General features: G+C 57.5%; 1 protein-coding gene across 1 annotated transcript in view; it reads right to left on the bottom strand.

Moving 5' to 3' along the window:
* KNDC1 (kinase non-catalytic C-lobe domain containing 1) overlaps positions 1-22,314 on the bottom strand; it is a 71,249-nt gene that overhangs the window by 6,896 nt on the left and 42,039 nt on the right. The window contains exons 10-24 of the mRNA XM_063101628.1: positions 15,896-16,054; positions 15,273-15,350; positions 14,437-14,530; positions 13,720-13,882; positions 12,899-13,641; positions 12,416-12,560; positions 11,134-11,219; positions 9,573-9,988; positions 5,392-5,485; positions 5,223-5,320; positions 4,834-5,054; positions 2,204-2,317; positions 1,397-1,544; positions 1,101-1,280; positions 34-240 (exon numbers count right to left, since the gene is read on the bottom strand). Of these exons, the coding sequence (XP_062957698.1) occupies positions 34-240; positions 1,101-1,280; positions 1,397-1,544; positions 2,204-2,317; positions 4,834-5,054; positions 5,223-5,320; positions 5,392-5,485; positions 9,573-9,988; positions 11,134-11,219; positions 12,416-12,560; positions 12,899-13,641; positions 13,720-13,882; positions 14,437-14,530; positions 15,273-15,350; positions 15,896-16,054 (2,946 nt within the window). The remainder of the gene's footprint in view (positions 1-33; positions 241-1,100; positions 1,281-1,396; positions 1,545-2,203; positions 2,318-4,833; positions 5,055-5,222; positions 5,321-5,391; positions 5,486-9,572; positions 9,989-11,133; positions 11,220-12,415; positions 12,561-12,898; positions 13,642-13,719; positions 13,883-14,436; positions 14,531-15,272; positions 15,351-15,895; positions 16,055-22,314) is intronic.

Below are 22,314 nucleotides of genomic sequence, written 5' to 3'. Positions count from 1 at the left end.
AGACCCGTGCACCTGGCGGTGGACCCCACTCGCCTGCTGCAACAGTGTCAGCTGGCTGAAGAGCTGGTGGGTGCTGTACTCGGTCAGGAAGTAGGGCCCCTTCTCACTGGCCTTGGCATAGGGGCCATAGAAGTCCTCAAAGAAGCAGGGCTTGGGCAGGGCAGACGCGATGGTGTACTGGCGCTCCTTGTGGTGTGGCAGCACCAGCCCGTTTCCCCGGGGCAGCCTCCATGGGAAGCTCTGCAGGGTAGGACAGGTCACACTGAGGGGCCCCACCGGTCATCCCATCCAGAGCAGGGCCGTGGGGGCAGCTGAGGGCCCTTCAGACTGGCTCCTCTAAACCAGAGAGCAAATCCCTCCTGCCCATGGCTGTTTTGGCATGAGGACACCTGTCCTGATCATTTCAGTGGTTCCCCCATGAAATAACCACTGAAGTCTGGGGCTGTCCCATATGTTAATGGAAATGCCATTCATTTCCCCACAGTGGTTTCATCCTTCTGGTCTCCAGCCTGAGGGTCAAGTGAGTCACAGCAGGACCCTCCTCATCTGAGGACCTGGTCAGCCCCTCAGCTGTCCTTACCCATGGTGGGTGGGCCAGGCAGGTAGTGCCAGCCCAATAGGGTTGGTGCCTGGGACTGGGGACATGGGAGCTCATGTGTGCGTGTGTACCTTTGGGTGCGTGTGCATGTGAGTGCATGTCTATGTGTGCAGTGCATGTGCTACACATGCGTGTGTACATGCACGCACACGTGTATATGTGCACATGGGCATGTGTGTATGTGTGTGTGCAGTGCATGCACTGTGCATATATGTGCATGCACACATGTATATGTGCACGCATAGGCATGTGTGTATGTGTGCATGAGTTCTGTGCATGCATGTGTGGATATGTGTGCAGATGTACATATGCATGCAGATGTATGTGTGCATGTACATGCAGACATGTATTTGTGCATGCATGGATGTGTGTGTGTGTGTGTGTGTGTGTATACACGCAGCACACATATGTGTACGTGTGCATGTGCCCATGTCCTCGAGGCTGGGCTCAGGGAAGTGCACCTGCCTGTCCAGGGATGTCCTCCGCTGGAAAAGGACCTCACCTTCCGGGAGATGCCATCCTCTGAGAACCTTTTACAGAGGGTGTTGAAGGGCCTGGTGTCCTCCTCGGCCTCTTTCATGTCCTCCAGGTCTGCACCTCTAGGGGTGCCCTCGGCCCGCCGGGCCATGCCCACCTCCAGGAGACCCAGCAGGTGCTCGGCAGAGCCGTCCAGGGGCAGGATCTAGGCAGAAGCACAGTGGGTCACTGCCACCTCCAGAAGTGGGAGGCAGATGAGGGCAGTGTCTCCCACTGTGGGAGTCACAAGTGCTGGCCGGCGCTGGCTTGGTGCAGGGTCACCTTGGAGGAGATGAAATCCTCGAGCTGCCCCAGCAGCCCCGTGTTCCTCGTGAAGTCAACGGTGTAGCAGTCTTCCACCCAGGCCTGCAGGATGCAGAGGCTCCTCTTGTAGATCTTGGTGAAGGTTGACGTGGGGTCCTGGTGGGCCCTGGAGGTGGATGGGAGCAGGTCTGAGCTGCCTGGGACACGAGAGAGAGAAGGGCAGAGGCCGGGGACAGCGTGTGGGCTCTCCCAAGGGGCAGGGTGGGGGCCAGGCTCCACAAGGTGGGGAGGAAGGTGGAATGGGTAGGGTCTCTGGTGGCTCCCTTCTCTCAAGGTGGGAGGTGGCCTGCTGATGGCCAGAGGCTGCCTGGGGTGCCTCAGCCTGAGTGAGGGGCAAGCTCTGCTGGGTAATGATGGGCCAGCTTAGAGAAGAGGCCAGGTACCTGCTGCCAGCCCACCATGCCTCCCTGCTGACCCCAGCCCCTCAGCCGTGGGTGCTCTCCAGAGGGAGGCCAAGAGCCAGCAGGACCCTCCCCTGTTGGCTGCCCTCTCCCGCTGGTGGGCTCAGCTCTCACCTGTCTTGCCACGTGTACTGCACCACCATCTGCTTTCCTCCCACATTGGTAGGTAGGGGTCCTGCCCGCACCCCCACAACTTGTCACCTCCTGGGGCACAGGGACGCCCGGCCTCCGTCCCCTCCCACCCACTCCTCTCTGCATCCCCCTAAGGCGTGGCTCCACCTGTCTAGTCAGGCTGCCCTGCACCTCGTCCCCAGCAGGGTCTCCAGGGGCAACCTCACTGTCACAGCCCAGGCAGTGGCCGTACCTGGCCAGGGCACCACGGATGCGGTCAAGCAGGAAGCGCAGGAAGTCGTGCGGGGTGCAGAAGTAGCGGAAGGTGTACAGGAACTGCTGCACGTAGCCCTCCAGGAAGGCATCGCTGCGGGTGGGCCGGGGCGCCTGGTGACCCGGGACTGCACGCACTGGGGATGCCCCCGCCTCCCGCACATGCCCGGCCCCGCGGAGACCCCGTTTCAGAGGAGGGGCTGCACCAGGTGACCCTGGCAGGCAGGCAAGCAACCTGCCACTTCCTGAGCGTCCCCACCCTCAGGGCTGCCCCAGGAGGCCTCATGTCGAGGACACCCGTGGGTCTCCACATTGGTCTGTGACATCCGGGAGCCCAATGACCGATGGTCAGAAAGATGAGGTCCTCAGGGCATGTCTGACTGTGACTGTGTGTGCCTATGTGTGTGCATGAGTGTGTCTGTGTGTGTGACTATGTATGTGGGACTGTGTCTATGTGTGTGCATGAGTGTGTCTCTGTGACTGTGCGTGCAAGTCTCTGAGTATGACTATGCATGTGTGACTGTGTGTATCTGTGTGTGACCATGCGTGTCTGTGTGAGACTGTGTGTCTCTGTGTGCATGAGTGTCTGTGTGACTGTGTGTGTATGCATGAGTGTGTCTGTGTGTGAGACTGTGTGCAAGTCTCTGTGTGTGACTATGCTTGTGTTACTGTGTCTGTGTGCATGAGTGTGTCTGTGTGTGACGATGTGTGTGTGATTGTGTGCGTGTGTGACTGTTTGTGTGCAAGTCTCTGTGTATGACTATGCATGTGTGACTGTGTGTGTATGTGTATACATGAGTGTGTCTGTGTGTGTGACCATGCATATGTGTCTGTGGGTGATTGTGTGTGACTGTGTGGGTGTGTGACTTTGTGGATGTGTATGACTGTGGGTGACTGGGTGTGTGTGTGTGGGGGGTCTTGGTAAGGTGGCTCCCAAGTGGGAGGAAGTTTTAGGTGGGGCACATCATGTCCCCCTGGGGGCCTCTAGCAGCCTCATGCTGGTGGCCACAGCCTCTTGCCCCAGTTGCCCTGCACAGATGATGCCCACAAGCTCTGCAGAGCTGGGAAAGCCCCTCGTGGGCGCTGTTCCCTCAATGGAAGCGCTGTGCTCATGCACACACTGTACACGCCACACCCCGACACACACCATATATACGCATACACCATACACACCTGCAAACACACCTGCATACGTGTACACACCACACAATACCCCAACACAGCACACATGTGTACATACCACATGCATACCACAATCATACACATCACACACGCACTTGTACGTACACACCACATGAATCATCATACACACATCATAATAAAACACAATACCCCAACACATCACAAATGTGCACACCTGTGCACTACACACACGCATACACAGGCATGGTCATACCCATAACACACAGACGTGCACATCACACATGTATACCGCACACAGTTGTATATAACAAGCACACACGTTTCCTGTAACAGTACAGAGACCCTGTGGTGGGCGTGTGGCTGCACCTGTTTTGCGGATGAAGAGGAGCTTGAGCCGTGTGTGGCGTGTGTGACGTGTGTGGAGTCCCCGCAGCAGGAGGCCCCCAGCATGAGCAGGTGCAGCCCACCTTGGGAGAAAGGGGTTGGTGGGGAAGGGGCCGCCGTGGTGGGACCTCCCTACTCCCCACTGGCTGCCAGGAACCTTCGCCCCTTGACCGTCCTCTTTGGCGTCCCCTGCTGATCAGATCTGGGGTTGCCACAGCCTCTGGCTCAGAGAGGGCCCCGGGGCTCTGAAGTTGTGTCATGAGAGTCCCCAAAAGCCAGGATGGGAGGGAGAACCATCATTGACTGGGAAGGTGGTCTCCCTGGCCCAATGCCTGGGACAGGGTCAGGCCATCAGGACAAGAGAGCCTGCTGGGAGCTGCTGGTGCCTGAGAAGGAGGTGAGAGCAAGGGGCCACTCAGGGCAGAGTGGGCAGAAGGGCAGAGGGTGCTGGTGGGCAGCTCGGGGGTCCGCTCCCCCAGCCCAGCTGACGGCCCTGTGGAGAGGTGAGAGGATTCGACAGCTCTTCCCTGCTGCAGGGCAAGTGTGCGCACGACGGTGTCTGATGAATAAAACTATACACCGCAGGAGCTAGCAGCTGCCTAACCTCATTGCGTCCCTGGGGGACCAGATGGTTAATTGTGGGACGTTTGACCTAGTGAATTGGCTGGAATCCAGGCTGTGTCTCAGAGGCTCTTGTGTGTGTTTAATTTTGGAAGCTACTGATGTGTTAATTGTGCAGGGCCGCATTCCCCAGGGCTCCTGCAGGTGCCCTCTGGGCACACCCTGAGTTCCAAACACCCTCAGCCACGGGGGAGTCTGCGTAGCCTGTGCCTCTGAGGACACCGTGGCAGTGGCTCAGCAAGCAGCAGGTGGCAGCAAACACAGTCGACTTATAACTGATGAGATGTTTTCCTGAATTAGTAAAAGGTACAAACCTGTCCTACACGAGGGAAGGGGGACTTTCCCCTCTTTTCAGCTCCGGGGGCCTATTTTTTTTCTTGAATAGGCTTTTTTTTCCCCCCTTTTGCTCACAGAAGGCCGGTGGGCGGGGTTGGAGGGGAACAGGGCCCCTGGGCAGCGCACCTGGAATACAGGTAGGCCATGAGCCCCAGCGGCGTGCCGGCCTGCAGGATACGGGCCTTCTTCTGCCGGCTGCTGCACGGGTGCTTGTTGACGTTGTAGAATATCAGGGAGGAGGACTCGTCCAGGGGGCTGAAGTCCAGCGTGTCGCAGTGGGCTGCCGTGATGTTCACGATCACCGGCAGGGCGCAGGGCTCCAGACCCCAGCGCTCCGCATACATGACCTGGAGGGGGGCACCTGGTCACCCTGCCTCTGACCCCAGGGGTGGCGGGGCTTCCCAGCATCGTGGGCCCCTCGACTCAGGGCTGGTTCCTGTGACCTCACAGAGACCGACTGATCGGCAGCAGGAACCCAACTGGGGCGAGGGCCTCGCTGAGGAGGGGCCACTTGCCTGCAGATACTTCTTGACCAGGCCGAGGAACCGCACCTTGGACTTCATCTCCTCCAGCTGCCCTCTCAGTTTGGACAGCATGGTCTTCACCTCGGAGCCTGTGGGGCAGGGCAGTGTCGGCACGCCGGCTCCTGAGCCCACCAGCGCCTCTGCCGTCCTTGTGCCTTACCTTTATTCCGCTTTTCCTTCTGCAAGAGCTTCTGGTAGAACTTGAGAGTCTTCCGGTAGTTTCTCTTCTCCATCATGAGCTGCTGCTCCAGCTCCTGGCGAGCAAACAGAGCGTGTGAGCTGGGACAGCCGCGGCCTGGGCAGACCCTGAACATGGTTCACACGCCTGCAGAGTCCACGCAGAACCAGGACACCGAGAACATGCGAGCACCGGGAGATCCAGGGAAAACGACTGAGGAGCACCTGGAGAACATCCATGCGCCTCCATGGGGACGGGAGGCCTGCTGGGGTGTCCCAAGGAGGAGAAAGGACAGGGGCAAAGATTGGTGGTGAAAAGCATGGTAAGTCAGGACTTGGAAGGGACTGAACTCCACAGTCCTACTTTTAAAAAGTGAGGCCCCAGGAGGAAAACTGCCCTTTATCACCGTCCCCCAAGGATGCCCAGCCCCAGCAGTCCCCATGCGTGGTCAGCGAAGGGGTGGGCATGGTGTCCAGGTGCTTTGGTCTGTCCCCACCCCTGGGTCATGGCCCCACCCCTTGGCACCTGACTCCACCTCTTGAGCCCTTGTGCCACTTTCTGGCCTGACCCTGCCTCTTGGGGTCTGGCCCCGCCTCCTGGGGTCTGGCCCCACCTCCTGGGGTCTGGCCCTGCCTCCTGGGGGTCTGGCCCCCTCACTCAGAGTCAGGCCCTCTCAGGGGTGGCTCAGGTATGTCTACAGCAGGGAGGGCTGTGCGTCTACCAGGTCCCTGCACCTTGGCCCTCATGGGAACCGGATGCCGACCAGAGTTCTCATTCGGCCCCCTGCCCCAGTGTATGACCTGGCACCTCTGGGACCTGTCAGCTCAGCTTATGCCAACTTCAGGTCGCTGCTCTGCTTGACGGCACCAGGTGGGGCCGAGCTCTTCCCGGGACTAGATGCTTGAGGAGGATCTGTTTGTGCGTTTGGGAAGAGGACGCCTCCTGTGCCCGTCAGGGCTCCCCTCCTGAGGCACAGTCTCCCCTCTGTCCCATGGGGCAGGCAGGCTCCTGGCTTGCACAGAGATGGAGGCCGGGAGAAGGGCGGCCCCGAGGACAGGGCCAGGTAGGGGCAATGACTTCAGAATGACAGAACAGAGGTGGCCCCCACTTCAGGGGAGAGGACAGCCAGCCTCCGCGACTGTACCCCAGCTGTGAGCCCCGTGCCTGCCAGGGAGGGCAGTGGTTGTGAGGGGTCGAGGAGGTCTGAAGCCTTTCTGCAGGGGTCCGCGCAAGCTGGGACTCCAGCGGCTCTTCAAGGGGGACTGTGAGGTTGGCTTTTCCTGCAGGAGGATGGGCTGTGGGCCACAGTGAGGGGTGGGCTGTGGGCAGGGGGTGGAAGGGGCAGGGCGCCGCTGGGGACCACAGACTCCTGGAAGAACCGCTTCCCGCACCGGGGCTCAGTGTGGCCCCAAGCCCCGAGTCGGCCACACTGAGGACAGTGTCGCTCTGGAGCCTGGTGCGCGCAGGCTCCTTTCGTGAAGTCCAGTCAGCTCACACCAAAACGCACTGCCCCTGGTCTCATCCTCCTGCAGTGGACTTTGCCTTGTTGATGGTGTTTATTTTTGAATGATTTTGCAAAATGAAAAACAGGTGGTATTTAAATCCCTTCCATCTGGTGGTTTCAATGACGATGTGGTTCATTGGCCGTCTTCTGCCAGGCCTGGTGTTTTAGCAGTGGCAGTCGTGGGCAGCCTCATGGTTGGTCAGAACCTCTAGGCCCCCGAGACCTCTGGCTCCTGCTGCAGCTTAGCGATGGCAAACTGCTGGGGGAGGATCGCATACAGGAGCTGCAGGCAGAGTCTACCTCCATCGAAGCAAACCTGGGAAAGCCGATGTAGACCATCACAGGATTTGCACGCAAGGCTGGCGTGTCCGAGGGGGCCTGTCAGACACTGCTGCAGGCTGCCCCAAGCTGCGACTTTATCTTCCTGGCACAGTGTCTGGAGGACAGCCCAGCCTCAGTGCAGCTCTCCACCTGACAGCGGGCGGATGCCGACAACTCACTGGGCCTGAGCCTCACTTGTCCTCATGGAGGCGGGGAGAATGGGTCCCCATGCTGGGAGCAGAGCAGGCGCCAGGAGCCATGTGCCCCTGGGCCTGGGCCTCCCACACGGGAGCTGCTGGCCACCTGTGGCTGTCTAGATGAAAAAATTAAAATGTCATTTCCTCAGTCACGTGGGCCACTTCTCAAGTGCTTAGAAGGCACACATGGCTGGTGGCTACCCTGTGGACAGTGCAGACCTAGAATATTCTGCCATCAAGGAAAGTCCCAGTGGACGGCACATTTCCACGTCAGTAATGCAGGTGTGTCCATGGAGCCGTGTTCATAGGCTGTTCTGCTGCCTGGGCAGCCCCTCCACACATGGCTGCTCTTGGATCCTGGCTTCTGAGGACAGTGGCCATGGACACGACCCCCTGGTTACCCTGCATCAGGCTCCATCCACCCCCGTAGCCCCATCCACTCTTGGGAACACGGGTGTTGACAAAATCCCCTGGGGGGTTTGTGGGCACTGAGGCATTCCAGAACTCGGAGGGCCCCCCTGCGTGGTCAGGATGTGCCTGCCTTCTGTAGAGCAGCTCACGCAGACCTGCCCATGGGTCAGTGTCTCAGGGCCTCAGTTTAAATAGTTGACATTTGTCAGCCTCACTCCCCGTGTTACTCAACTACAGATAGATTACTTGAGAAGGAGTGTTTTGACATATTCACGGTAAATCTATGTGAACTGAAATTCACACAACACATGGGAGGTGGAGAAGAATTCAGGAGAGAAGGGCGTTGTGTCTGGGCCACACCCTGGGGGGAGCACAGATGTGGACCACAGGCTGACTCGGACTGGCCAGGTCTGGATACAGTACTGAGGATTCTCTGACTTTAGCTGGTTTTCCCCTGGCCTGACCTGACAGAGGTTTCTCACAAATTAAAAGGGCATTAGCTGCCTGGAGCAGTAAGTGTGGGTGACTGGCAGGCACAATTGAGGCCTGGCGGCTACTGGCTTTAACTGGAGAAATGGCTGGTGGATGCTGGGGAGCAGACAGACAAAACCGTGGTCGGAAGGTGGGTGGGACAGCCACGACTGCAGACAGACAGACCTGGGGGATGAACCGAAGCCATCACCGTCCACCTAAACACTGAAAGCAAAGGCTGTTTCAACAGCAGGAGAGGTCAGACGCAGCACCCAGGCCTGGAGTGTGAGGGGGACCAGGGCACTGCTCTGCAGCCTAGGGGACACCTGCATGTGGCCATGCACACATGGTCGCAGAGGTGCCCAGAACCTGGGGGAAAAAAGGACGAGGACCCAGGCCTCACTGTGGAAGGGAAGGAGACCCCAGGAGCTTGCAGCCTGGAGGAACCAATGGAAACGAGGGTCTCAATGAACACAGCCCCCTCCCTGCGCTCGCTCCCGAGGACACAGTCAGTTCCTAGACTGAGTCATAAAGTGAAGTTCAGACAGTGGCAGGTGAGGGCTCGGGTGACGACCACTGGCTGTCCCTGCAGCTCAGGGATCAGAGGTGGGCGGTGGTGAGAGAAACCAGGGCAGGGATGGGGGCCGGCAGCTGGTCACCGGGGGCGGGCCCTCGATGGGACAGGCAGTGGCCTGTGTCCAGAGCTCTGCTGGTTTCCCCTGCACACAGCTGGCCAGGCCTGGCCTCCTCTCATGCTGACCGGGGCTGAGCATGGGTTGTCCCTGACCCGGGATGGCACTGCCTGCCAGAGAAGCCCAGGCCAGGCTGCACCACCCCTGGGGTCCAGCCCAAACTTGCCACAAGCCAGGTGCTTCTGGTATTTTCTCTTGTCTCAAAGTGATGCTGCCCATGGCCAGGAGACCGGAGGGCTGTACCTGCCTGCCCCAGCAGGACATGTGGCCTAAACCTGACCTCACATGTCCAGCGCATAGGAGAGAGGAGCCGTTCCTGCCCTGAAATGTGGACAACATGGAGACAGCAGAAGATTCCCACTGAAAGGTGCAGCGGGAGTGGGTGAGACCACCGTGGTGGGGGTCCCTGGGGCAGGTGGGGCACCAGGAGTGAGAGACACCCTGGGCAGGGGGCTGGGAGCCCAACACGCCATCTGTCACCAGGAGTGATCCTTTGCTTGACCAAGGGCCTCACCGCCTGTGGCGCTCCTGAGGCTGCAGTGAGTGATGCCACCCCCCGGGACTCACCGGGCTCTGGGCCTCGAGCTCTGGGGACCCGCCGGCCTTCTGCCTCCCCAGGTCCTTCGCGTAGCTGTAGACGTCTGCCCCGAAGCAGTCGGCCTCGTAGAAGGCGCTGCACCAGCCGGGGCTGCAGCTCTGGAACTCCGCTGGGCTGGGGGCTACGGCCGGGATGCACTTCTCGGGCCTGGCCAGATGGGCCACCGCCTCCGTGTCTGAGGCCCTGCTGGCCGGCTCGGGACCCCCACCCTGCTGCCCGGCCCCTCCAGCCTGGGGCGGCTGCTCTGTGGCAGCTTTGATAGACTTTTGAGGCCGAAATCCCACCTCAAAGTTTCCCCGTGAGAGCTCGTCTGAGTCTATGTCTGTCAGTGACGGAGGCGAGCAGGGTGCTCTGCTGCCCCGGGCCGCGGCTGGCTTCTCTCTCCCTTGAAAGAAGGAGGCGAGGGTTACGGGCAGCAGCTGCACTCGGTGTGTTCTGGGGAGGCCCCTTGCTCATGGTGGGGCCACTCACTCCTGGCGGGGACACTACATGTCCCCTTCTGCTCTCGAGAGGCCCACGGGGGCCCCTAACCTCTGCTGCATGTTTGGGTGGAGGTGACAGGGGAGACTTGCGGGTTGAAGGACGGTTCTGACCCTTCCTAGATACAGGTCTCCACGGGGCATTTTCACTGTTTCTAAACTGCTTGTCAAATGGCAGAGTGGGACCCCATCCTCCCCACCAGCACTGACCCCTCTTTCCTTGGGGCCCCTCCGTCTCTTCTGGAATATTTGAGAACAGGTGCAGCTGTGCCATGTCACACACCAGCCCCTCAGTGGCACTCTGGGCTCCATCAATGCTGGAAGATTCCGTCTGGTGTGGGCACCACTCCCCGTCACCCAGGGGCATGCAGACCTCGAGCCCAGGGCCTGCTCACTGTTCCCTAATTTGCTTAAATACGAGAGAACTTCCAAAAGTTCATGGAAAGATTCGTATTATCTTTTAATTCTATTTTTCCACAAACTTCGAAGTGCTCTCCTGGGTACCAAAGCCCACCATCAGTGTCTGGTTACTGGCCGGCAGGCAGATCTGGGGTGAGCACGCCCGCCCCTCCTTAACCCTGAAGTTGGCCACTCTGCCAGGCTGCTTGGACTGCTTGAGACTGGGTTTCGGGAAATTACAAACTTTTCAGTTGACCTGGGAATCGTGGGCTAACAATCCAGCAAAAGCAGCGTCAGGATCTTTAAATGACATGTTTCCAGGGAAGATGCAAAGACTCCCCAGCCCTCGCTCCCTGTGGCTCCCCCAGTGTTGGGACTGACAGCCCCAGCCCCAAGGCCCTCTTCCTGCTGGCTGCCCAGTGTGGGGCAGGGGGAGAAAACCTTCCCTTCACAGGACAGACCCCTAAGATCGGACAGCCAAGCCCTGGGATCTCGGGGTACCCCCAGGGCAGCAGTGACAACAGTTGGAGAAGCCCTTCCTGAAATTGCCTGGTGGAGCCACCAGGGACCAGAGGACCCCTCCCCTAGACCCTCCCCCACCGTGGGAAGTCCCTGCCCCACAGTGTGCTGTGGGCGCAGGTCCTTGTCTTACCCAGTCCATGCAGCGAGGGCCTTTTGCTGGATGGCGAGCAGCCCCCCAGTGTGGTCTCGGGTTGGGGCCCTGCCTCCTCGGGAGCACTGGCGAGAGAACGGATGGTCGGGAGCCCCACCCCACCACCTTCCCCTCCACTTCCTTCAGCCATGGAGGGGCCTCAGCTGGGCAGAGCGACCCCTAAGCACTGAGCCTCACATGGGGCGCACTGGGGATGAGCTGGGCCCCCCCCCCACCGTCTTTGCTGGCACCTCCCAGGCACACAGGCTGCAGAGTGCCCTGCAGCTGGGGGCGGTCACCAAACATGGGATCCCCCAGGATGGGATCTCTGGGTCATAACTTCTTGGGGTCCTGAGACAGAATCCAGAAATAGCCCAGGACAGCCTTTCTCAATGCTGCGGAAACTTGTGGGTGTCTGGGTTGGGGAGTAGGGGCTGATGGGGGTGCTTGTCTTGTGCCTCTGTTTGGAGAGCTGCTCTGGGCACCGTGTGGAGCAGCGAACGGAGCCCCCACCCCTGCTCCCGCTCCCAACACAAACGCACACCCTAGAAACAGCCACACCCCAGGTGGTGGTCACCACAGGGGGTCAGGGCTGCCTGGTTCTTGGGTGTCTGGGGTTGCCTCAGGCATGGCCAGGATGAGAAGTCCCTGCCCCTCACCATATTGGCCTCTGCTCTGGGAGGGGGGAAGGTGGGCCCCACATCCTATTGTGGGCCAAGCCTGGCACCGAGGAGGGACCAGGCACGTCTAGGGTGTCCATTCCTACTGGGGCAGCCGCAAGGGTGAGGAGGCCTGGGGGTAGGGGTGGGGAGGCCCAGTGGGGGGTTGGGAGGATGGGGAGGCCAGGGGTCATGGGTGGGCAGGGGAGCTGCCTGTCTTCCCTGCAACGGTCACCCCACGGGCCGGTGCCGTCGCCTGTGCCCCCACCTAACATGGGATGGGAGCCATCACCCTGCCCTGAATGTCACCTGGGGGTTGCGTGGGGGGACCAGATAGTGGTCCCTCCAGGGTTTGTGGCCACTTGCTTCGGGGCCTCCTCTCCCCTCTGGGCTCCCAAGCTGGTCTCTCTGAGCAGGGAGACCTGTGGCCACCAGTGCCCAGGCCTGATGCAGCCGCCCAGAAGCTGGTGCCAATGGGAAAGCTGTGGGGAGTGGGTGGGCTTCGGCCCAAGGAGAGGGGCCGCTGAGACCCCTGCCCCGTCCGACGCCCGGAGGGTGGCCACTGCAGGGAAGGCGAGGAGGTGGAAGCTGAGCTCAGCGGGGTCCGGGGGTGGGGCACGCACCTCTTGGAGGGTGACGTCGGCTCGTTCACCACTTTGAAGAGATTCTGCAGCAACTTCTCATTCCAGTAGAGGTCACAGAACTTCTCCGAGATGGCACCACAGAAGGTGGCGAAAGTGAGGTCTTTCAAGGCAAAAATGTACTCCCCTGGGTTTGCAGAACGGCAGAGGCGAGTTAAACTCTGGGCAGGAGCGTTTTTCTGGGTTTCCTCTTAGTCTTGGGCTGGAGAGGGCTGGGCTGCGGGTGGGAGCTCCAAGACCCTCTTCCTGCCTGAGGCTCAGGTGCCTGCTCTGGGGGCTGCCCTCTGTCCCTGCTGCAGCCGGCCCCTGGGAGGCCGAGCTCTGCCCGCCGGGCTCTGTGCAGGGTCGGGCTCACTGTGTCCCCAAGTCCCCTTCACACTAGTGCCTGCTGATGGGTTGTATCCCCTGTGGCCTCTCCCTGGCCCTGGGGTTTCCTCCGGGGGCGTCCTCTGTGGCCCCACGTACCCATGATCAGAGCCTCCAGCCCGTTGTCCAGGTAGCCGTCAAAGGCGAACTCCTCCCGGATGAGGCGCGTGGCCTCCTGCAGTGACGGGCAGGCCGTCCTCCTCGGGAGGCATGAGGTGTCCACACTGGGTGGGCAGAGCTTGCGGTCTGCAGCCCGGGGCCTCTCAGGGGGGCTGTCTGGGGTCCGGCCACTATGCTCCCCAACAGAGCTGCCCTTGGGGTTGTCTGGACTCACTGCGGCCAGGGAGGGGCCCCGTGCGGCCGACTGGGTGCCCTGTGGCTCCTGGCCTGGGTGCTCAGTGGCCTTGCTCCTGGGTGGCTTGGATGGGTGACGTGAGCTGTGGTCGGCTGAGGTGGGCCCTGGGGGGCAGTGCCTGAGGCTCCCAGAAGGGGATTCAGGTGGGACCTGTCCATCCAGCCCTTGCTCTGGGGGCAGCGCTGAAGCCTTCAGGGCGGGGACAGGAGAGCCAGTACTTGCTGATGAGGCCCCCTCTGGCCGGATTGCAGGGGTGGGGGATGGAGTGCAGGAGTCCCCCCGGGCTGTGCCGTGTGGGTCCGACTCCCTGAAAGGTTCTGGGGCTCCTCCCTGTGGCCCTGGAGTTGGCACCGGCTGGTCAGGTGTCGTTGGGCTGGTGGCCCCAGCGGGGGACTCAGGCCCATGCTCCTTTGTGTCCCCCCTGTCTGGTGGGCGGCTCCTTTCTGTGGGCCTCTCAGCTGGCCCTGTGGACAAGGCCAGCTGGTCCCTGTGGAAAGGACGAAGAGGGAACTCAGGAGGAGCCACCTGAGCCTGGTGCCCTGCCTACTGGGGGTGGGATGCTCACCTGGCTCCACCTGCGTCCTGGGGGACGACGATGGGCTTGAAGTGAGTGGCCTTGGAGGTGAAGGCCGCTGGCAGCCCGGGGGCCCCTTCCCAGCAGGAGGGATGGCCAGGCAGGGGTCCTGGCACGGCGACCAGCCTGGTGTCACCGCTGACTGGCAGGAAGCCTGGGGACAGAGAGGCGGGAGGTGGTGGGGGACTGGCAGAGGCCCTAGGGTGATTTGGCATTTCCGCGCAGGGTCTGCAGCCCTCCTTTCCCCCTCCAAGGGCCCCTTCCCTGCCGGCTTGGCCCTGGAGCTGGAAGGTGGAGTGTGACCAGTGCTTGGGGGAGGGGACGGCTGCAGTGAGGACCAGAAGGACCAGGCCCTGCTGAGAACGGGCTGAGGGGGGTGCAGGTGGGCACTGAGACATGGTGGGCTCTGCGTGTGGGGAAGACTGGCAGGAGAGAACTGGGGGGTTGTGCCATGGGGTTGGGTGGAGGGAGGCCTGCGCGGGGGTGGTTTGACGAGATAGAGGCCGGGTGGCAGAGCCGGCTGGGAAGGACCGGGAGAGGCCAGGCGGGTTGAGCTCAGGACATGCGGCCCTGGGTTTCTGGGTGATGTCTGATTGCGGGTGTCTACTCAGGGCTGGACTCCCAAAGGCAGGGCAGCCGTGGACGTGGGGTGCAGGTGCCAGTGGGGCAGGAGGGGCTGAGCGAGGGATGGTCAGGGCAGGGGCCCACCTGGGCTGGGTTCAGGAGCGGGCGCTGTGCTGGGTTTTAGTTCAACCACCGAGAAAGCATTTTGGAGACTGATGGTCTCTTCCTCCTGGTAGACCTGGGTGGGGGACACAGGCAGTCCTGGTCAAGGGGGCAGCAGAGGCTCCTGGAGTGCACGGTGGATGCCTCTCTTCCAGGGCGGCTGACACCCACGTGTGTGCCCCCACCCACCCTGAGCCTCCGTGGAGCCTCCTGCTGGTGCTCAGGGGCCTGGCATGGAGGTTCCACGTCCTAGATTTGGAGTCGGCCCATTTCTGTTTGGAACAGGAGCCATTAGAGAGTCTTTTGCTTCCCAATTCGGCAAGGTTTTGGCAGGTTTCTAGGGAACAGGAAGATGATGGTGCAATCTGAGACCCAGAGCCCATACTCCCAGAGCTCGCTGGGGTCTATGCCCTGGGGGTGCTGGTCTGTCATCCTGGGAACCCCAGGACCTTGGGACCCCTTCTGATCCTCCTGGCCCCAGTCAGTGCACCCAGGAAGCTGACGGGCACCTTTGGAAATGCTGCCAATGACTGAGTGTCATGCTTTATGACCCTCCTCCCAACACTAGCTGAAAAGTCCCCATGCAAGGCACAGTGGCCAACAGAGACCCTGGGTGTGGGGCTGCTGGGAGCAGATCCTTGGCGAGCTCGTTCAAGTTGATGGAAAAAGCTGAAACAGCTCTGTCCGAAGGGCAGAGTGTTATCCCCCACCTCTTCCTTGAATTCTCCACAAGTCTATGGAGAATTATACACAATGAAAAACGGGTGCGTGGGCAACTGGCAGGTGCAGGCTGTGCTGTGCTCTGGAGAGCACCTTACCTTACAAGTGGATGCCCTCAGGTGGGCTAAGATCTTCCCGCTGTCCATGCCTCGCTGAAGGAGGTAACCACCGCACACCTGGAAGTGGGACACAGTCCATGCGTCCACACAGGCTGAGGTTTGGGCACCTGCTCTGCCTGCTGGGTGCAGGCAGAGGCCATGCTGGGGAGGGTGGCTAGAGCCCACTCCAAGGTCCGAGTCCTGGGAGGGGAGGCCAGAGGGGAAAGGGGAGGCCGGTGGGACCCCCAAAGGAGGTGGCTCGAGGCTGTGGACGGTGTGGGGCATTCGGGGTGTGGGGGCCTCTCCCTGCTCCCCTCCATCAGGCAGGGCCCAAGTGCAGGGGTCAGCACGTGGCCCCAGGACACCCTGAGGAGAGGGGGGCGCTCTGGGAGGAGCGTCCCTGTGGTCAGCCGGCAGAGACCCCAAACTGTCTGCCCACACAGATGGGCCACAAAATGAAACCTACTCTTCTGGCCTGCTTGAAAGCCAGGGGTCAGGCCGACTTTTCCTAGAAACAAGGACTTGCGTTCTGGCCGCTCCCCCTGCCTTCCTGGCTCAGCCACAGTGGCCCTGTCCAAGGCCATCGGGGCCGTGGGCAGGGGTCATGACAGCAGCGTGGTTACCTTGATGGCCTCAGCTGCAGATGGCCGCTCCAGGGCACTGCGTCTGGCCATGTCCAGGAGGAGGGTCTTGAGCCTGCGTGGCAGAGCCAGCTTGTGGTTGTGGGGGACGCTGAACTTGGCTGTGGTCCACAGGATGGCGGCCACACAGTACACGGAGGCCTGGGTGGAGGCAGAGAGAGAGGGATGGGGCCTGTAGGTCCATCGTGTCCACAGAAATGCCCCTGCCCGGGCTCCCCAGAGGGACCCCGAGGCACCATCTCAGAGCCTGGCAGCCCCCATCCCAGGCTCCCATTTCAGAACCCAGGGGCAGGGACTGGGGTCTGTATGTTTAACAAGCCCCCACCCCCACCTGAGTCTGCTTGGGTTTTGAACGCTCAGGTGTGAAAAGCCTCAGCCAGCTGCCCCGCGTTGGGCTCTCCTCATGGCCGCAGTGACCGGGGAGTTGAGGGGGACCAGCCCCAGCCCCAGCATGCTGCTAAGTGGCTCACAGGTGGCTCTGCACAACGATGCGCCTCCACGTGCACATGCGGCTCACTCCACGCCGCTGAGGCGAGGGGCGCTCCGCACGCAGCTCGTCCCCCATGTGCTCTTTTCCGTGGGTTCTTGAGGGCCCCTGATCCTCGCTGACGGCCCGTGTTAATTGTACCAGCTCTGCCATCCAGAGTCCACCTGTGCAGGTCAGGTGCTTCCAGCGTGAATGCTGGGGATGTTTTGTTTCAGCTCGGTCGGCGAGAGGAAGGTGAGGCAGGATGGGGCATGCTGGAGCTTCCCTCGCTCTGAGCAATGCTTCGCAGCCCAGAGGACAGGTGCTGGACGCCGGGCGAGCACGTCCTCGGCTGTGGGCTGCCCGCCTGCAGCGGGCTCTCACGTTTCATCCCACCGGTTACATTTCCTCAGCACTTCGTTAAAGCGGAACAAGCAACAGAACAATAAACCAAGGCCTGATTGACAGCGCTGGCCGATCTCCACGGCATAGACACCCCCCGTGGCTGACGCCAGCTGCCAGCGTGGCGCCATGAATGTGGGGCTGGAAGAGCCGCGGAGCAGCTCACCTCTGTGTGGACCTTCCACCACCCAGACGCAGCAGACGTGGACAGCCCAAGGGCACAGATGACAGTCAACTACAGTCCAGTCCTTAGGAGATGAGTCTTGAGTACTTACTAAACATTTAAACTTTACTCTGTGAGGTAATTGTGGACTGACATACAGTTGTAAGAAATAAGACAGAGGTTCCACTGCGCCCAGTTTCCCACAATAATAGCATCCTGCAAATCTGTACAATGTCACGGCCAGCACACCGGGGTTGACACAGTCAAGCCACAGAACATCCACCACTCCAGGACCCTCATGAGCCCTTCACAGCCGCATGCGCCTTCCTCCCGCCCAGCCCCTCCTTAACCCCTGGCGCTCTAGTCTGCTGTCCTAGCTACAGTTCTGTCATTTCAAGAAGGCCACACAGGTGGAACCCCACACTACGCGACCTTCCGGGGCTCTCTTTCCTCTCAGCATGATCTTCTGGAGATCCATCCAGGTTGCTGTGTTGCCAGGGCTCCACTCTCTATCGCTGGGCAGGATTCTACGGTGTGGATGTCCCACAGCTCGTGTGACCATCCATCCCTTGAGGGACACTGGGCGGTTTACAGTTTGGAGCTATCATGAATAAAGCTGCTGTAAACACTCATATACAGGACTTTGTGTAAACATGAGTTTCATTTCTCTAGGATTAATGCCTGGGAGTGCAATATCTGGGTTGTACTGTAGTTGTGTGTTTAGTTTTTAAAGAAATCGCCAAACTGTTCTCCAGTGGCTGTGCCACTCTCCACCCGCACCAGCGTGGGTGACATGTCCTGGTGCCTTGCATCCTCGCCAGCATTTGGTGTTGTCAGTACTCGGGATTTTAGTCATTCTAGTAGGTACGTAGTGGCGTCTCACCTTTTGACTTGCAGTTCTGTAATGCCCGCTGACACCGGCATCTTTCATGTGCTTATCTGCCCTCTGCGTACGTCCTTTCGAGAGGTGTCTTTCAGACCTTATGCCCACTTCTTAATTGGGCTGTTTGTTTTTCCTATTGCTAACTTTTAAGAGCTCTTTGTATATTTGGGATAAAAGTCCTTTATCAGGTGTTGTGCAGATATTTTTTCCCAGTCTGTGGCACATCTTTTTTTTCTCTTAAAAGTGTCTTTTTCTGAGCAGAAATTTCTCGTTTTAATGAAGTCTAACATCACTTTTTTCTTTCATAGACGTGCTTTTGGTGTTGTCTAGAAATTCATTGCCTAGATTTCCTCCTATGTTATCTTCTAGAAACTTAGCAGTTTTGCATGGGTCTATGATGCATTTTGACTGAATTTTTGAAAGGTTAAGGTCTGCGTCTGGATTCCTTTCTAACACATTTGCTGAGCTGTTCCCGCACCACTTGTTGGAAAGGCTGTCTCTGTCGTGCTGGCTTTTGTCCTTTGCCAAAGGCCAGCTGGCCGTGTTTATGTGGGTCTGTTTCAGGGCTCTCTGTTCTGTTCCACTGGCTTACATTTAAGTAGTTCATTTTTTGGAGTAATTGTAAATGAATTGAATTTAAAATTTTTTTGTCCACATATTTACTGCTAGTATCAGAAATAAAATTGATTTTAAAATTTTTTATCCAATAGGCCATGACTTTGCAGAACTCACTTGTAAGTTCTAGGAGGGAGTGTGTGTGTGCGTAGATTCTTGAGATTTTCTTCTTTTTTTTTTTTTTAAGATGACTGGTAAGAGGATCTTAACCCCCGACTTGGAGTTGTCAGCACCATGGTCTCCCAAGTGAGCCACGGGCCAGCCCTAATCTTGGGATTTTCTATGTAGACAACTGTGTCATCTGCAAACAATTTTATTTCTTCTTTCCTGGCTTTTATGCTTTTTAGTTGCTTTTCTTGCACTGTCGTAGTGGCTAGAACGTTTAGCCCCATGCTGGGTAAGATTGGTGAGAGTGGGCATCCTCGCCTTGTTCTCAATCTTAGGGGGAAAGCGTTCGGTCTTTAACCATTAAGTATGATGTCAGCTGTAAGCTCTTCTGTTTTGTTTTTGTTCTGGTAGATAATGCTTTGTATCAATTTGAGGAAGTTTCTTCTCTTCCTATTTTTCGGAGAGTTTTTTTATTTATTTTTATTTTTTTATTATTTATTTATTTATTTATTTATTTATTTATTTTCTCGTGACCGGCGCTCAGCCAGGGAGTGCACTGGTCATTCTTATATAGGATCCGAACCCGCGGCAGGAGCGTCGCCGCGCTGCTAGCGCAGCACGGTACCGAGTGCGCCACGGGCTCAGCCCGAGTTTTTTTATTTTTATATTTTTAATCATGAATAGCTGTTGAATTTTATCAAATGGTTTTTCTGCATTAATTAATTTGGTTATGTTTTTTTTTTTTTTAAGCTGGTTAATATGTTAGGCGACATTGGTTGATTTTCAAATATTGAACCAGATATGTATTCCTAGAATAAACCCCACTTTGTCATGGTGAATATTTGTTTTTATATATTGCTGACTTCTATTTGCATATATTTTGTTAAGAATTTTTGCCTTTATATTCATGAGATATACTGATTTTTTGATACTGTCATTGATTTAGGTAGCAGTGTAATACCAGCTTCATAAAATAAATTGGGAGGAGAGTTTCAAGATGGCGGCGGCTGCAGCTGCTGGCGCGGAGTAGCTGAGGTGGAAAAGGCGGCCACTGGGCCTCAGGCAGCCGGGAAACTTGTGGACCTTCCTCTTGCCATCTCTTAAGGGAGGACCGCTGCTGCTGGCCGGTCGTGGGGGGTGACCGCCACTTTGCCCCCGGCAGGAGAGGCTGCCTCATTTACAGGCAACAGCTTTGAAGTGTGGAGCAGGAAAAGAACTGTTTCTTAGCTGCAAAAGCGAGTCTCGAAACAGGGAACACGGCGCCAGGGATGCTGTGGATGCAGCCAGGATCCCGGAGGCCGGGGCCGCGCTGAAGGCGGCCAGCTGCCCTATTCAGGATTCGAGGTTTCAGGCCGGCATTAAAGAAGATTCCTGGGAGCGCCCGAGCCGCGCCGCAACTGAACAGCCCGAGGCGGCAGCAGCCGAGAACACGGAAGGCGACAAACTAGAGACAGAGAGCGAGCACCCGACCTGGCACAGCACTGTGAGTGACCCCCTGGTCCAGCTCTGTTCGGGGGGCGGATGCCCACCTGGCTCCCGCCTGCACCACCAGGCCACTCACCGCCCTGGTGCTGCCTCCATTTTCCCAGGTGTGAGCAGCTCCGCCCTGCTCGGCCATCACTGAGCCCTCCCACTTGCTTGGCCTGGCGCAGGGCTTTCCGGAGCCTGCGGACCGGCCTCCTCTCCCACTCCCTCCCCAGATCTCTGGCGGGGCTGGTGGCGTGGGGCATCCCTGGCCAGTGTTGGGAGGGCAAGGAAGTACGGGCGGGCCGACTGTCACTCCACCACACCCTGGACTCCGCCCCCAGTAAGCTTCCTGTTACTGGGAGGCAGATACCATCTCTGCGGCCACCAGTTTGGAAAAAAGCCTAACGAATTTCTGGTTGGGAATAGTGTGGTAGGAGAGTTCCCAGGTCCGCTTGAACCTGCCGGAGAGCAGGCTGCAGGCGGGCGCTAGGCTCGGTTTATACCGGGGGGATACAAAGGTGAACAAGACCCGAGAAAGATCTACACAGTGCTACAAAGGCAGCCAGAGAGACCGGTCGTCTGTGCCTAGCAGAAACCTGGTAGACTTCCTGGGCGAGGCAGTGCCGAGCAGGGTCTTGAAGGCCCAGCTGATAGACGAGGGGTGCAGAGAACACACCCCAGCCCAGCACAGTGCGCACAGAGTGGGGAGACGTGCGGCCAGGGAGGCGGAGACTCGACAGAAACCACACACCCGGTGGGGTCGCCACTGCACGATCTAACAGCCTGGGCCAGAGCACACGGAACAGGGAGAAGTCCTGCACAGGAAGTGAAAGCTCAACAGAGATCACACACCCTGTGGTACGTGATCCACCAGCCCAGCAGAGTCCAAGCTGACCAGAAAGGTGGCTCCCCGGAGAAGCCCAAGACCCGAGGCAACCACTCACACAAGGCACTAGAGGCCAACTGAGCAGTCACGGAGGGAGCCATACGAAATTGGCAACCACAGCAACATCCTAGTTAGTCATTAGTCTCAAACCGGTGGACTGTGAAACCCCCTGCCACAATGAATAAACACCAAAAAAAAGATACCAGAAATACAAAAAATCAAGAAAGTACACCACCAAAAGTTAATAAATCTCAAACTCTAGATCCTACAGAACAAGAAGCCCTTGAAATGACTGACAAGGAATTTCGAGTGATAATTCTAAGGAAACTGAATGAGATACAAGAAAACTCAGCTAGACATCATGATGAAATGAGGAAAAGTATACAGGATCTGAAAGAGGAAATGTACAAGGAAATCAATGTCCTGAAAAAAAATGTAGCAGAACTTGCTGAACTGAAGAAGTTATTCAGCAAAATAAAAAACACAATGGAGAGTTTAACCAGCAGGCTTGTCGAAGTTGAAGAGAGAACCTCTGAACTTGAAGATGGGCTGTTTGAAATAACACAAGCAGACAAAAAGAAAGAAAAAAGAATCAAGGACATGGAAGAAAATCTGAGAGAGATATCAGACAACCTCAAGCGCTCAAATATCCGAGTCATGGGTATTCCAGAAGGGGAGGAAAATGGAGATTCCATTGAAAACATATTCAACAAAATAGTGGCAGAAAACTTCCCAGGTATAGGAAAAATCACAGATCTTCAGATCCAGGAAGCTCAACGATCACCAAACGTGTTCAACCCAAAAAGGCCTCCTCCAAGACATGTCATAGTCAAATTGGCAAAACTCAGAGACAAAGAGAGAATCTTAAAAGCTGCAAGAGAGAAGCGTCAAATCACCTATAAGGGAGCCCCAATCAGATTAACATCAGACTTTTCATCACAAACCCTAAAAGCTAGAAAGGAATGGGATGATATCTTCAAAATACTAAAAGACAAAGATTGCCAGCCAAGAATACTCTACCCTGCAAGGCTATCCTTCCGAAATGAGGGGCAAATAGTATATTTCTCAGACAAACAAAAACTGCGGGAGTTCACTACCACACGACCACCCTTACAAGAAATCCTCAAGGGAGTACTGGGTTTGGTTCCTGAAAAATAACTACCACTGCCATAAAAACCCAAGAAAAATCTAAACTCGCTAGTATAATAAAAATGGCATTCATGAAGAGAAAACAAGCTAACAAAAACACTATCTACAACCTAACGAACCACCAAACAAAGAAAGCAAACAGTAAATCAGAAAGCAAGGAACAAAAGAAACCTAAGACAACCAAACAACCAATAAAATGCTAGGAATAAATCAACACCTTTCAATAACAACTCTTAATGTAAAAGGCTTAAATTCCCCAATT

This window comes from Cynocephalus volans, chromosome 7 (assembly GCF_027409185.1).
Source record: "Cynocephalus volans isolate mCynVol1 chromosome 7, mCynVol1.pri, whole genome shotgun sequence".
Lineage (NCBI taxonomy): Eukaryota > Metazoa > Chordata > Mammalia > Dermoptera > Cynocephalidae > Cynocephalus > Cynocephalus volans.
This window is presented reverse-complemented; position numbering and strand designations above follow the sequence as displayed.